At 40.3% G+C, this 16,589-nt stretch overlaps 2 protein-coding genes across 4 annotated transcripts in view; one reads left to right on the plus strand and one right to left on the minus strand.

Moving 5' to 3' along the window:
• The window catches only part of LOC129731693 (dopamine D2-like receptor), a 738,323-nt gene that overhangs the window by 662,787 nt on the left and 58,947 nt on the right, over nt 1-16,589 (plus strand). The window lies entirely within an intron of this gene.
• LOC129731695 (uncharacterized) lies at nt 1,737-3,582 on the minus strand. Its single transcript, XM_055691897.1, has 3 exons — nt 2,978-3,582; nt 2,749-2,917; nt 1,737-2,692 (listed from the first exon to the last, which is right to left on the minus strand). The coding sequence occupies exons 1-3, from the start codon at nt 3,349-3,351 to the stop codon at nt 1,985-1,987; spliced, it is 1,251 nt and encodes a 416-aa protein (XP_055547872.1). The 5' UTR covers nt 3,352-3,582; the 3' UTR covers nt 1,737-1,984.

Consider the following 16,589-nt stretch of genomic DNA (forward strand, 5'->3'; position numbering starts at 1 on the left):
AGTTTGTTTTTGTTACATAAATTTAACCGTAAAAGAATTTCTGATCGATTGATGCCAAAACCTCGAAAACCTGATTATAGATGACTGCAAAATAAGCGCTCAAAACCTGACCACTTTTCTCTGGTTTGCCCTGGTTGAATTACTAGATTTTCAAATTCAGGGGCCTAACTTCGATATAGACGTTAGTCAACGTCAAAAAGTAAAATTCGCTTTGCACTGTTAAGTGGGTTAATCACTAAACTGTAACTTCTGTAACATGGAAATTATTAATGGAACAACTTTACTGAAGACTCTGTGGCTCTAAAATCAAGTTTTATAAGTCAAAATAATTTCGATCACGTTTTTGCAGCTTTAGAAACAGTGTGCGGCGTTAACTTGATGCTTTCTGCTGTATATTGTTTATTAAAAAGCAGTGAAGAACATAACCAACATATTTTCCAAGTTTGCCATCATTAACTTAAGTAGTATAGGCAATAGTAGGTCACCCTTTGGGCACCCTTCGTTTGTTTTTTAAATTTTCGTCGAAATGTAAAATAGTCATCTTGCATTCGATTAAACTTCAAGTAACTGCGTGCGTTAACTTCTTTGGAAGTTACCTCTCAACTACACACCAGGTATGGGGCACAGGCTTGCAACCAGCTAACTCAACTCCATCAATGAGTTCGAGCATCCTGTAATCTGTGTAAAGCAATCGGGGCCAGCCACAAAAGACAATCATTCTTGTCGCGGTGGCACTTCTGCCCAATGCCCTTCGAGCATACAAAAAAAAACTGCGTGCGTTTACTTTCCAAACATTTTCACATCATTTGAAGAGAAATCAGTCTTCTAAGATGTTTATAATTTCCTCCACCGAAACGCTAGAAAATAGCACTTTGATCCAGTTAAACTATTGACTCGTCAGTAATAAGACTCCACGAGGTTTAAATTTTTTAACACATTCTTCTTCGCCTATATTTCTTTACGGATCATGTAATTTATTTGGTATGGATATAACTTTCAATATTAAAATTTGGTAAAATTTTTCGAGGGTGCACAAAATTCTCTTTATAAAATTTTCATTAATTCTAGTCAAAAACTATGGGAGCTTATTGGTAAATTCCATAGTTTTTTGTGTTTTCGATTTTTGTTGTCATCTGTTCCAATTCCTTTTATTTAATGAAAAACGGAGGAATCATGTTGATTGTACACCTAGTGGCTGTAAAGAATCAATCAGTGTTTGACACATTGCTCGAGAGAGGCGATATCTATGAACTGTTAGTCGTTTTATTTTTTTTACTCTTAAACTTTATTCGACATGTAAAATTTGGGGATCGCAAAAAATGGTATATTTTGATTAATTCACATGGATGGATGCATCAATTATCAGGTGAGTAGTTAGGCTGAAACATTTAACAATTCTAATGGATGGATAATTTGAAGCCTACCTGTGATAAATAGTGAAAACGCAACATAAACTTCAAAGCACCTTCACCGAAATTGGTTCAACTCCAACACCTCACCCTATGAAAGGCAACACATAAAAACCCCCTTCGAAAAGTTGACAGACTTTCTTGAAAAGTACTCGGTGATGGATGGTTGGCACTTTAGCGTTTTCCTTGCAGAAACACGTTCAGTGCTCTTACACCGAGAGTAATCATTGTCAATATTAATCATGCTTGTTGGTATTGTAGCGGTATTGTACCTGTTTTTCATTCCTGAAGGGTCGGGAAAGTGGAAAATAATGGAACGAAACCAAATTTACATATTTTTACCACCAGTGCAATAACTCTTGATGGTAGAATACTGCATCAAAACGGGTCGACTTTTCCCATTTTGTTGATTTATTCACTGCGTATATTGGCACTTTCGCGGGCATAAAATTAATTATAATTATATTGACCGTGGTAAGAAGAGTGCAAAGGAAAAATTGCCTTTATTTTCAAGATTGTTCTAACGGTGCTGAAACGGTGCCTTTCTTGCTTCATAATATTTCACCGCACTGGAATTATTCCAACACACCTCGGCGCAAGAAATCCGATAAATCCTTCCGAACGAGGGCACGATACCTGCTATTGTTAAAGCCAGCCCCTGGCAGTCGACCCGCGAGAAAGTCCTCCCAGCTTCCTCTCGACAAATCAACGTGTTTTATTTGTTCGAAAATAGCATCATGCACCAGCTCCAGAAAAGAATGGCGATCCAGTTCCGCCAACAAATCCTGTAGGCTTGGAACCCATCCACGATGACCCAGGCGTTTCAAATGAAGCACAAAATTATCGTAATACTCGCGGATGATTCGATCCCTTCGGGTGTACTTCAGCTCTCGATCGATAATCAAATCCAGCAGATACAGTAAATCGATAGCCGGTGAACCCCAGTGGCAATGCTGGAAGTCGATCAGTGCAGTACGGGTAATCCGATCCGATCCATCTTCCAGTGTTTCCAGTTTGTGTAGTAGATTACGTGCGTGTAAATCCCCGTGATTCAGAACGTTGTACCCAGCAGAACCGTGAGTAGCGACATTTGCACTGTAGATTTGTTTCATCCTGTGCTCGAACTGTTCATTCAACGTACGTAGCTTGGGTCGGAGCGAACGATATTCGTCCCAACTGCTGACAGACTCGATAAACATGCTGAACAAGGTTCCGAATAGCTCCCCGAGACCTGCGATGTTCTTCTCCATAATGGCGTTGCTGATGTTAGCCAACTGTAAAGACTGTTTTTTTTTTCCTGTAAGTTAAGTGACGCTGTAGGCAAAATAAATTCACAAACCTTAACAGAGTCATTCAATACCCAGGAAGCAGCGTGAAACTTCGCAATTGATTGAATAATCGGATGAGCATCTTCAAGCTGATGAATTTGCTCCTTCTCTATCCATCCGGAGGGAAACAGATCCTGAAGTACTATCAATCCGTGGGGATGATCCGACGAGTAGAAAAATCTGAAATAAAATTGACATTTTCTACTTCCAAATTGTGATTTTATCAAACCGTTTTCATACCTGGGCGTATCCAGCGAGGCACCAATGCTTCCTAGCAGCTGTTCCATCGCCGGCAGTACCTCCCGGTACATGCGGATCTCCGTTTCGAACAGTGATCGATCGCGAAGCACCACGCTGTGCTTTTCGGTTTTCAGCATCAGGTTGATTGCTTGCTCCACTTGGTGGTGGGACCGGCCGGAACGAAAATGCACCGTCGTTCGATACAGCACACTGGCATAGTTTCGTCCCGGTTTGCTGCCCGGATGAAATTTACAGCTGTGACACAGCGTCACCGAAGGATCGTTCCGAGCGGCTCGAATTATTTGCTGTAAAAACGAATCGTTCAACCAGCGGGGAGCTACAAAGTGCTGTTGCTGCTCTGAGTCGGGTTGCATCTCGAGGCAGACTGCCGCATACCGTGCAACTGGTTATTGCGGTGGCGGGAACTCTCTCAGCTTGATGCCCCAACAATGTGCTATCAGGTTATTAATTAATTCGCTGGGAAAATAAATTAAATTTTGATTCCATTTTCATCGTCACTGTGTTCGTCACACTTTTTTATATATTTTTTTTTCACCCTAAGCTGGAAGAAAAACAATCTGCCAATCTTCTTACTGATCGAAATGCGAAGTGTAGGTCGCTCAACGGAAGCGTAATGCTAATCATAGCGCGAAACGATGGGGAATAACTATGGAATATATTATTAGAAAAATTTACATGCTAGTTTGCTGCTACGACTACGATGGGAGTCGAATCGATCATCTGTTCGAAGCACCACGCGTGCTGCAGCTTTAATTGGGTAGCGCAGTAATGCACAATGCTATACGTGGCAAATTACCTCGCTAGAACGACTAAACGATTCAACAAACAGTGTGCAAACAGTGTGCAAGGGTAAAATCGTTTCCATATTGTTCACGAGTTGCGAAAAACAAAGTCTAAACAAAATGAATTAAAGCTGAACAGCAAGTTTTGAATCATTAAATTATTCTTTTTGGTGGAAACTTAAAATTATATCGAAAGTTTTGGTAAAAAATGCTGGATAAAAATATCAAAGAATATAAATTGGATGATTTGGATATGAAAAAATTCAGGTTACTTCAAGAATGCTTGTATTCCGACGATGTTAGGTGATTTTAGTGGACATTTTTAATAATAAAGCTCATAGTGATCAGCCTTTTAAATGCATGCAAATTAGGTAGGTACGAATTTATTTCTAGAAAATTTGAGTTGTTTGCAAAAATACGGCTGTCTTAAATTATTGATGGTTTTTCGAGTCATAACCCATGGTTATCGAATTTTTTGACATCAAGACTACCAGGCGAATTCATAAGAAATAGATATAAAATGATATGAATAATATTTCATACATTTTAACTGTATGTACATGTTTTTGATCTTAATTGTCTACATTATAACACTTTTATACAATATGTTTATTGTTATTATATTTAAAATTTCATCTGACAATGTTTTTTCTTAGTAAATTAAATTAGTAAATAATATTATAGTTTTCTAAACAAAGATTACCTTTAGCGATCCTGTGGGAGGTCGAAAAATAATGAATTTTCGTGATTATTATTCAGATCATTAAAGTATAGTGAAGTGTACGAGTATTTCGGCCATTCATTGAGGTATATTCGAAGATGTATTTTGCATATCGTGTATGCAAATATAGTGAGTATAACGATGTTGGCAGCTGGGAACGTGGATGCTCTCTCTTAATTAATACCTAACTGGTAATAAGTTTTTCTCAGCATCTATTGAACCGATTTGGTTGAAATTTTTTTCGATCCTGTAAAATGAATTATCTATCTTGTTACGTAGCCTTTTTTTTATTTCCGAAAAATGCCAAAATGGCGGCCATTTTTATAAAAACGATTTTTTTCATGAAAAATAACTATTCAAAAAATCATAAAAATTGTGAATGACAGGTAACAGTAGTCATAAGTTCCTACGAGGGAAAGATACAGATGTCATAAAACGGCTATGTAACAAGTTATATAATTCATTTTTACATGCTAAAACAAAATTCCAGCTAAATCGATTCAGTAAATGCTGAAAAAAACTCACCACCAGTTGAAAAAACGCTGTCAACATCGTAATACTTAGTATAATTGCATCCACGACATGCAGAATACATCTTCAAATATACCTTAATCAATAGCTAAAATACCCGAATACCTTACCTTACTCATTTTTCGATTTAGTGCTAACGTAAGAGCTGTATTAATCACATAGAAACGCGACGGGCTAACGGACACAACACTTATTGTTCTTACAAACGTAAAAGGACAACAAAAAATTACCTTTTAAGTCGACCGGTTTCGGTCCCCGTGTGGACCATCTACTGGACAATGCCCAACTGATGACATATAGAAAATTGCACAGCTTCATACTGGTACAGTACACGTCGGAAAGAGGGGTGGTGTTAAATTATCTTCTGTTTCGTCAATTGGAATAAGGCAGAAGTTATTGGGGCATCATCTTCGTTCATCAGTGGCTTTTCAGCAGCCTCGATGAACATAGATTCCCAAGCGTTCAAATGTGAAGGTTTTCTGACACATTTTTTCGGTTTGCGTTATCCCAGTCTATCACATGGTTGTTCTCCTTAGAATGGACGGCCACGCTGGATTCGTTGGGTCTATCGTTGTCAACAGCGTTTTTATGTTCTTTTAATCGGACTTTAAATTCCTGCGGGTTTGGCCAATGTATATTGCAGGGCAACTTTTACATGGGATCTCGTAGATGCCTGACATTTCGTCCCTCGGAATTTTATCTTTCAAAGAGCATAAGAGGTCCTTCAGCGTATGATTACTCTTATACGCTGTCCGAAATCCATGTTGCTTCAGATCGTTTTGAATTGTGTTGGTCAGTTTTGGAAAGAACGGTAAACTTATTCTTTTAATCTCCTCCTTCTCTGGTTCTAACGTTGTAGCGTTTCGTCGATGTCTTTTCCTTTCATGTTTCCGGAGAATTTTGTTCACGAACTCTTCATCGTAACCATTTAAATCGGCCGCTTCATGGATTTTCTTCCTTTCTGCTTCGAAATCCTCTTTCTCCATCGGTATGCTGTATAACCGATGTGCCATCGAATGAAACGCGGCTTGTTTTTGGAAGCCGTAGTGGTTAGAATCGCATGTGATGTACCGGTTGGTTGACGTCAGTTTTCGGTAAACGCTGAACTTTACGGAATTGTCCTCTTTCCTGGTAATAGTTAAGTCCAGGAAAGGGAGTTTTCCTTCCGACTCTTTCTCCACCGTGAACTTTATTGAAATATATTTGGAGTTCAACAACTCAAGTGTTTGTGCTAGATGTCGTTCTTTCACAGTGGCAAAAATATCGTCGACATACCTCCACCAAACACGAGGGAAAAGTCTCTCTTTTTCTAAATCCACTTCAAAATCGCTCATGAACACATTAGCCAAAAGGGGTGACAGTTTATTACCCATGCTGAGTCCAAAGGTTTGCTTATAGAACTTACCTCTAAACGTAAAGAAGTTCTGATTCATGCAAACCTCTGCCACGGTAAGGTAGGCCTCGACGTGGTTTGGTGGTACTCGGTAGCGTTCCAGGTGTCTTCGCAAACTGCAGAGGGCGTCAGTGACAGGGACGTTTGGAAAAAGTGAAGTAACATCAAACGACACTAATATTTCACCTCGTCGCAAAACCAAGCCCTTCAATTTTTCCACCAAATCAACGGAATTATTCACACTTTTCCCGTGAATCACCGGTTACCGTTTCATTTCGTCAACTAGCCATGCTGCCATTTTCTCTGTCGGTGTGCGAATGTTGGAGGAGATAGGCCTCATTGCCACCGGATTTTTGTGGATCTTCGGGAGGCAATATAATGAAGCCACTTTCGAGTTCGGAACATAAAACTTTCTCTCAAGTTTAGTTTCTCCCATCAAATGGGCTACTTTTTGCCGTGCTCTATTAGCCTCCTCGATCAAGTTGTTGAGAGGATCTTTTGGTTTTCCGTTTTTGAATTGATTCTCCTGGTATGGACCGGATTTAATCATGTCTAAAACTCTGGCTTCATAATCCTACTTGTTCATAAGCACCACGGCGTTGCCCTTATCAGCGCGGGAATAAACTACATCACGATCTCTTAATTGTCGTAGCACGCTATCAGTATTCGGAACTGATGGTCAATTAAGTGATCGTGATGTAGTTTATTCCCGCGCTGATAAGGGCAACGCCGTGGTGCTTATGAACAAGAAGGATTATGAAGCCAGAGTTTTAGACATGATTAAATCCGGTCCATACCAGGAGAATCAATTCAAAAACGGAAAACCAAAAGATCCTCTCAACAACTTGATCGAGGAGGCTAATAGAGCACGGCAAAAAGTAGCCCATTTGATGGGAGAAACTAAACTTGAGAGAAAGTTTTATGTTCCGAACTCGAAAGTGGCTTCATTATATTGCCTCCCGAAGATCCACAAAAATCCGGTGGCAATGAGGCCTATCTCCTCCAACATTCGCACACCGACAGAGAAAATGGCAGCATGGCTAGTTGACGAAATGAAACGGTACCCGGTGATTCACGGGAAAAGTGTGAATAATTCCGTTGATTTGGTGGAAAAATTGAAGGGCTTGGTTTTGCGACGAGGTGAAATATTAGTGTCGTTTGATGTTACTTCACTTTTTCCAAACGTCCCTGTCACTGACGCCCTCTGCAGTTTGCGAAGACACCTGGAACGCTACCGAGTACCACCAAACCACGTCGAGGCCTACCTTACCGTGGCAGAGGTTTGCATGAATCAGAACTTCTTTACGTTTAGAGGTAAGTTCTATAAGCAAACCTTTGGACTCAGCATGGGTAATAAACTGTCACCCCTTTTGGCTAATGTGTTCATGAGCGATTTTGAAGTGGATTTAGAAAAAGAGAGACTTTTCCCTCGTGTTTGGTGGAGGTATGTTGACGATATTTTTGCCACTGTGAAAGAACGACATCTAGCACAAACACTTGAGTTGTTGAACTCCAAATATATTTCAATAAAGTTCACGGTGGAGAAAGAGTCGGAAGGAAAACTCCCTTTCCTGGACTTAACTATTACCAGGAAAGAGGACAATTCCGTAAAGTTCAGCGTTTACCGAAAACCGACGTCAACCAACCGGTACATCACATGCGATTCTAACCACTACGGCTCCCAAAAACAAGCCGCGTTTCATTCGATGGCACATCGGTTGTACAGCATACCGATGGAGAAAGAGGATTTCGAAGCAGAAAGGAAGAAAATCCATGAAGCGGCCGATTTAAATGGTTACGATGAAGAGTTCGTGAACAAAATTCTCCGGAAACATGAAAGGAAAAGACATCGACGAAACGCTACAACATTAGAACCAGAGAAGGAGGAGATTAAAAGAATAAGTTTACCGTTCTTTCCAAAACTGACCAACACAGTTCAAAACGATCTGAAGCAACATGGATTTCGGACAGCGTATAAGAGTAATCATACGCTGAAGGACCTCTTATGCTCTTTGAAAGATAAAATTCCGAGGGACGAAATGTCAGGCATCTACGAGATCCCATGTAAAAGTTGCCCTGCAATATACATTGGCCAAACCCGCAGGAAATTTAAAGTCCGATTAAAAGAACATAAAAACGCTGTTGACAACGATAGACCCAACGAATCCAGCGTGGCCGTCCATTCTAAGGAGAACAACCATGTGATAGACTGGGATAACGCAAAACTGAAAAAATGTGTCAGAAAACCTTCACATTTGAACGCTTGGGAATCTATGTTCATCGAGACTGCTGAAAAGCCACTGATGAACGAAGATGATGCCCCAATAACTTCTGCCTTATTCCAATTGACGAAACAGAAGATAATTTAACACCACCCCCCTTTCCGATGTGTACTGTACCAGTATGAAGCTGTGCAATTTTCTATATGTCATCAGTTGGGCATTGTCCAGTAGATGGTCCACACGGGGACCGAAACCGGTCGACTTAAAAGGTAATTTTTTGTTGTCCTTTTACGTTTGTAAGAACAATAAGTGTTGTGTCCGTTAGCCCGTCGCGTTTTTATGTGATTACCTTACCTTACTCTAAACATCCGAAAAACAAATTTAAAAAAATCATTCTTTTTCAACTTTCGTGAGTAAGGTTCCCCCTTAAGCGACGCAAATACGTGTTGATGGGTTCGAACAGATCAGCAGCTTCGTTGGTACTCATTGATCCGGAGCATACCTACAAGCTCAGATAATAGCACGCGAGTCAAATTCGTTCGCACGAACCTTCGGAGCAAACATGACGTGTGCGTTGGATTTTCGCTTTTTTAATGTCTCAATCTCTAGTAACATGCGACAGGTTTGTAACTTTATGCGGGAATATGCCTTAGTAACATACGCACGAAGCTTTTCTGAACAGTTTCTATAAGGTCAACTTGAGTCTTGTTGAATAAACACCAAGTAACAACAGCAGTGTAATTTATGCTTTATTTACTTCCGCTGCTCAGTGACAAGTGCCTCAATTTTGGTTAATTGAAGTAAGTTTGTTTAATTGAAGTGAAGTTTGTTAGTAAAATCCCCGTAATCGTTATGGATCATTTAATTTATATTTTCCGGTGAACAACAAATAAAACACTGGCTGTAAAGAGGTGAAAAAAAACTGCGGTGATAGAATTGCTGAAAGGTGGCAGAAAGCCGAAACGTCACGCAAAATCAAAGTTTTTTTTTCAGTTGTTCACCGGAAAATATGTTATCAATTAATATGGTATTTCCCTAATCTATGTATTTTTTTATAAAATGACTTACGTGTTACGTGTGTGTGTATGTTCGTGTCTGAACCCGCCGTCTGCTGCAGTCCCGTTGTCGTCTACCGCCTTACTGTTGTCGTCGCTGCTGTCATTCCGTTGCTCTCTGTTCTCGATTGTGTCCGCGAGTGGGTACTTTTGCTACCGCTGTGATCTCGTCTGGCTGCCTTTGTAGGTTCATTTCGGGTGCGCTATTAACTAGAGATGGTCGGGTTTGATGTTTTTCAAACCCGTACCCGACCCGAACCCGAATTTTGTTTTCGGTCAAAACCAGAGCCCGACCCGAGCCCGAAATTTTTTTATTCATTCAAACCCGAACCCGACCCGAACCCGAAATTTTTTTTTCTATGAAACCCGAACCCGACCCGAACCCGAAATTGTGGAACCCGAACCCGACCCGAACCCGAGATTTCATTGATTTTATAGTAGGGTTTCGGGTTTTCATAGCCAAACCCGACCTGAACCCGAAATTTTCAAACCCGAGCCCGACCCGAACCCGTCGGGTACCTGTCTGTCTGTCTGTCTGTCTGTCTGTCTGTCTGTCTGTCTGTCTGTCTGTCTGTCTGTCTGTCTGTCTGTCTGTCTGTCTGTCTGTCTGTCTGTCTGTCTGTCTGTCTGTCTGTCTGTCTGTCTGTCTGTCTGTCTGTCTGTCTGTCTGTCTGTCTGTCTGTCTGTCTGTCTGTCTGTCTGTCTGTCTGTCTGTCTGTCTGTCTGTCTGTCTGTCTGTCTGTCTGTCTGTCTGTCTGTCTGTCTGTCTGTCTGTCTGTCTGTCTGTCTGTCTGTCTGTCTGTCTGTCTGTCTGTCTGTCTGTCTGTCTGTCTGTCTGTCTGTCTGTCTGTCTGTCTGTCTGTCTGTCTGTCTGTCTGTCTGTCTGTCTGTCTGTCTGTCTGTCTGTCTGTCTGTCTGTCTGTCTGTCTGTCTGTCTGTCTGTCTGTCTGTCTGTCTGTCTGTCTGTCTGTCTGTCTGTCTGTCTGTCTGTCTGTCTGTCTGTCTGTCTGTCTGTCTGTCTGTCTGTCTGTCTGTCTGTCTGTCTGTCTGTCTGTCTGTCTGTCTGTCTGTCTGTCTGTCTGTCTGTCTGTCTGTCTGTCTGTCTGTCTGTCTGTCTGTCTGTCTGTCTGTCTGTCTGTCTGTCTGTCTGTCTGTCTGTCTGTCTGTCTGTCTGTCTGTCTGTCTGTCTGTCTGTCTGTCTGTCTGTCTGTCTGTCTGTCTGTCTGTCTGTCTGTCTGTCTGTCTGTCTGTCTGTCTGTCTGTCTGATCCATATAGATTCGGAAACTTCCACACCGATCGACGTGAATATTTGTATGTGGGTATTTTAGGGTAATTTCTGCACATCTCGAGAGCTAACCAAGTAAATACAACCAAATTTGGTACGTGGATGTTTTTGTGGGTAACAAATATATCTATAATGGTTTGACACTCCTCCCCCTTCTATAAGGGAGGGGTTCCATACAAATGAAACTCAAATTTCGCACAGCTCGAGAACCAATCAAGCAAATATAACGAAATTTGGCAAGTAAATGTTTTCACATGTTTGTTACATGTCCATAATATTTCAACACTCTTTCTTCTTCTGCATGTCTCCAAATACCATTTCTAAATCCAAGATTGCGATTTCCGGTTTCCGAAAAACACATTCAAATACCAGATACCACCCAATATCGATATTTCCGGGTTTATTATGGTGTACCGAAGCCACAAATCGACCTCAGACAACATTTTCAATTCTAAGATGGCGACTTCCGTTGCCTGGAAAACAGCCAAAAATGACAAAATACAAAACAAAATGACAAAATGATTGACGCTCAGAGACCAGAAATTGTTTCCAAATGCCATTTTGAAATCCAAGATGGCGACTTCCGGTTTCTGAATAACAGTGGCAAATGACCAAATACCACCCAATATGGGTATTTCCGTAATTGTTATGATGCACTGAAACAATAAATCGACCTCAGACAACATTTTGAAAAGACTTCCGGTGTCCGGAAAACAGCCTAAAGTGACCAAATACCACCCATTATGAGTATCTCCGGATCCAGAATAATGTAAGGAGCTAAAAATTGACCTCAGACACCAGTTTAAATTGTAAAATAGCAACTTCTGGGAAACAGCCGAAAATAACCGAATACTACAACATATGGATATTTCCGTAATCGAAATGATGTACAGAAGCCAAACATTGACCCTGGACACCATTTTGAATTCGAAGAAGACCACTTTCAGTTTCTAAAAAACAACGAAATAATTAAAATGAATTCAATATATTGCCAGAATAGAGGTGATGTACAAAAGCCAAAAGTCGAGGATGTCGTCATTCCGATAATATCAATCATTTCAAATGATATAAACAAATCGCGAGGAATCAATGAATTTGAAATGTTTAAAATTATTAAATTGAACACTAAAATAGGCGAGACGAAGTTAGTGTCTAGTGTCAAGAAGCTAGTGTTGGCCTATAATTCCTCCAAGGATTACTCGACTTTTTGGTGCTTCGCAAATATTGGCGATCGTGACGAAACCTTTTCAGCTTAATTCGTAAATCACTTTCGAATTCATATATTGACGGTGCACCCAAAACTTCACGGTATCGCGTGCAAAAACGCGGTAACTCGCCGAAACAACCGCGATTCGAACGCCCGAGATGAATACCAGCTGCCTGCTGGATCTTGAGCTGGCTATCCAATGTTAAACCAAGAATTCTAACTTAGCATTCGCGCTGGAGAGCTTGCCCAGGCAAGCTACAAGCCCTGAAGATTTCCACATCATCCGCCAAAAGTAGGTAAAAACTGTATCTCACGGTGATATACCAGCAACGTCGTTTGATAAGTAGTAAGAACAAAAGTGGGCCCAGATTACCGCCTTGGGGCACTAAAAAAAATGTGAACGGTGTAGAATGTGACAACTAACTAACACCCTACTAACATAAACAATTCTGCCAGTCAGGTCTGATCGAAACCATCTTACAAGCGCGGTAGACAGCCTCAGTTTATTCTGCTTCTGTAGAAGTACCTAAATCATGATTCACACGATCGAACGCTGTCTTGAATTTTGTCTACACAGTATCCACTTGCAATCCGGTATCTATTGAGCGAGTAAAAAACGGAGAGAGCTTCGATAGTTTGGTGGTGACGGATCTTTTGAGGCGAATTCCATGTTGATCTCAAGAAATTTAATTCTTTTAAGATTCAAACAGCTTTGTTTTGACTACCATCTCGATAATTTTGGAACAATCACATATTTCGTTATGTTATGTGATTTCTCGCTAGCTGGCTATGTTACATTCGTCCCCCTTTCTATTGAACCGGGGTGAGCAGTGAATTTTTCCATCCGGCAGGAAACATGTTTGTGGTAGAGCTATTTTAAACAGTTTTGCAAGAGGCACCACAATGTTTCATTGAATTAACAGGAATTCTAAACTTTGTTCAAAGATTAAACTTTTCAACGATTCTTAGACCAGCAATGCTGTATGCTGTACCGATCTTTTCAGGTTGTTATACGACAAAAAAAAACACTTTAAAGGATTCAGAATAAAATTCTCCGGGGTTTGGTACACTCGAATTACGTAGACTTACTGATGTTGGAACATTAAAAACTATGTCAAATAAAATTTTTACCAATTTTCGACAAAAAACGTTGCAATCTTCAAATTACACACCAGTGCCTCTACGGGTCAGCAGAAAAAAGCGAATCTACAATATTCGCACTGCGAAAGGGATTTTGTATTATTTCTATATTATTTCCACGGTCAGCTTGCTGCAACGTTTCGTTAGATTTGCTAACCAATATCCTTGTTCAAAATCGAATCGTTCTGTCTATCTTATGATGTATCAGGATATTCGCAATAAAGCGAGAGGGAAGATTCAAATCGACAAAAAATCGACAGCATTTTTTTTCATTCAAAAACGTTCATGTTCTCCGGAAGAAGCATTATTGTATCGATTCTATAGAAAACTACCGGCCTGATCAGGGTTATGTACAGCGTCAACTTTGTGCGCCATCACACCCGATTCGATCGAAGCGTCTTACGAAGGGACAAGAAAGCACGATTTCCAACCTGGAAAGGTCTCTGGATCGCTTTCGGAAGTTACCATCAGGCATGTCGCTTCTCCTCAGAGAATCACTAGCGTGTAGGAGAATATCTTTCACTACGAAAACAAGTGCACTTATACTGGTAAGCAAACCGACGTACTTGCTTGGAAAGAGCAGCGAATCGTTAGCATCTGTGAAGCTTACAAAAAAAAAACACTGTGGTGGAATCTAATATATCTCTCTTGAGAGGTGATAATTTAAGTTCAGCTTTTTCACACGGAAGGGCATTACGCTCAATATCTACACAATACAGCTCGCTGCAGTGCTTTTACAGGGTGTCTTTTAAGCATTCAAATGAAGGGAGCACCAAGGTGAGGAAGTAGAAGTAAATAATCACAAAAGCATCACTCACACTGTCGACTTCAGGAGTTAAGAATAGTGAACGTCTTTCTATTAAAAGGGTTAGATTCCTCGGGTTATCTTAACCGGTGTGCAAAGGTCCTTTTCGCATTCGAAAGGCTTAAACACACAAGGGACAACCTCTGAAATCTAGCGTTCGGATTTAGAAAGATCTGTGCGAGTTCGTATTTGCTAGTGGTATGATTTTATTTGGTAGCAAATCGGGTATATATACAAAATTTACAAATTCGAATCTTATGAACTATGCCTACGTATGGAAGAGAAAATGAGAGAGAAGATTCTCCGAATCTTCGTAAGGGAACAAATAAGAACGCGACAGAATTTCCATTCGCCTAGTCAGGTCAAATTTGCCTTCCCCTAATCCGGTACCTGAACGGGAAAAAGGTTTCGAACGTTATCGGCTTTCTTTACACGCGCCTACGACAACATTCATTCAGATAGTTACAATGTTTTACAAAGCGCCGGATTTGCATTCCCTATTTCCCTACATAAGATGATAATGCGTACGCAGACGCGCCGGCTGATAATAGGACTTATCGCCCTTTTCTTTGAGCATTACTCGTCCATAATTCGCATAGTCATTGACGCTGGCTAAACCTAACAGACTAAGAAAACAGAACAGAAAATAGACCGCTTACGATTAGTGGCCTCGCACGGATCTAGAAATTCTATACCTGCTTCTAATCTAGCACCCGCACGAAGGGTCGGTCGGGGATTATTTATGTAGCAATCTCCTCTATGACGGGAACCTATTTGCGATTATTAAATCTATTCTAATTCCTTTTATAAGAACAATAATAAATGAGTTGCTGAATGACTATATTGTGAAGTTCTAAATAATGCGTTTGCTACATTCTGGGCCCCATAAATCTACTAAGATTTATCAAAAAACTATTACGCATTATTTCAAAATTATACATCTTCTCAAAGTAAACATATTGCATTTACGGTTCAAATAAATTACTAACATATTACTACACTTCATCTTCTGTGGTGTGTTTCGCAGCCGTGTAGCGTCTTCTGGCGGTCTCCTTAATTCACGATTAGCCATGACTGTATCTAACGTAGATATACATTGCTGCTATCGCTATTTTCAGTGGCAGTATCGTAGGCTTCCCAATCGAGACAAATAGTTGAATGTTGTGGACAGTTTTTTCTGCCATCTCTATGTTGATCGCATCACGCCGAATTCGTCAAAAAACGGATTCAACTTAATCAGGAAGGATCCTTCCTGTACAATGTATTTCGATGTACCTCAGATGAGCGGCTTTGAAATTTATTCTCTTCTGCCATAATCTGATGATAAATTTGGTAGTGTAGTCTCCGCCAATCGGAGAAATCGTTTTTATTTACGAGGTCACACTCGCCGTTGAATAAGGTTTCTTCTATTTCTGTAACAGGTTGATTACCGGGTAACGTTCAACCGTCGAACCGTAATTCGAAGTGTTTTGGCTCATTATACCATTTAATTTCTCCGACATATTCTATAGTAGCCTCATCTGCCGTATTATTTTCAGACTATACCCAACGCCATTGATCTTTGGCAGTGGTATCCAATATTTCGCCGACTCGGACGTTAATGTATGATGGATATTTTCTTTTCGTATTTGTTATCCATGCTAGCACTGTTTTCGAATCTGTCCATAATGTTGCAGATTTTATTTCCAGACGTATCTCCTTTTGAACGACGTCTAATAGCCTTGTCCCCATGACTGCCGCATGGAGTTCCAAACGTGGAATAGATACTGGTTTAATCGGCACAACTCTTGTTTTAGCTGTTATTAACTGCGTATTGATTCCAAAGCTTGTTTCAGTTCTAGCATATACACAAGCTGCAAGTGCCTTTTCAGAGGTGTCAATGTAACTTTATCGGAGCGTGCTCTGTTAGAATGCATCTCGGGATCGATAAGCCTTCCGCTTGTTTGAGTTTACGTAAGAAGTTCAGCCATTGATCATACAGCTCATCCGGAACAAGTATATCCCATTGTTTGGAATATTTGTGTAGTTCCTGCATTAGTATCTTACCATGCACAACTAAATGAGAAATTAGACCCAGTGGATCGTAAATACTCATAAGCAAGGATAATACTTGTTTCTTCGTAGGTATTTCGTCAATATTGAAGATTCCTGCTCCTTTATCATTATGATTAAATCGGTAACTTCGCATGTCTCTACTGGTGTTCCAATACACACCTAATACCTTCTCAATTTGAGATTTCTTATCTTGGAACGGTTTTATATCAGCGCATAACCGTCTTGTTACAGGTATACTTCTCAGCAATTCAGTATTATTCGAAGAGAAGTTTCTAATATGGAAGCCTCCTTACTGATGAATTTCGGTTACCTTTTGTACAAGCTCCTTTGCCTTTTTTGGATCCCAAAAACTATCAACGTAATCGTCGACGTAATGTTGTTTTATTATTGCATT

The sequence above is a fragment of the Wyeomyia smithii genome, chromosome 3 (assembly GCF_029784165.1).
Source record: "Wyeomyia smithii strain HCP4-BCI-WySm-NY-G18 chromosome 3, ASM2978416v1, whole genome shotgun sequence".
In the NCBI taxonomy this organism is placed as follows: domain Eukaryota; kingdom Metazoa; phylum Arthropoda; class Insecta; order Diptera; family Culicidae; genus Wyeomyia; species Wyeomyia smithii.

Excerpts from the sequence above, each read along its gene's own strand:
- LOC129731695 (XM_055691897.1), bottom strand. The coding sequence starts at position 3,351 with ATGCAACCCGACTCAGAGCAGCAACAGCACTTTGTAGCTCCCCGCTGG. Across the intron at positions 2,918-2,977 it reads GCCTCGCTGGATACGCCCAG|ATTTTTCTACTCGTCGGATC; the intron begins GTATGAAAACGG and ends ATTTTATTTCAG. Across the intron at positions 2,693-2,748 it reads TATTGAATGACTCTGTTAAG|TCTTTACAGTTGGCTAACAT; the intron begins GTTTGTGAATTT and ends AAAAAAAAACAG.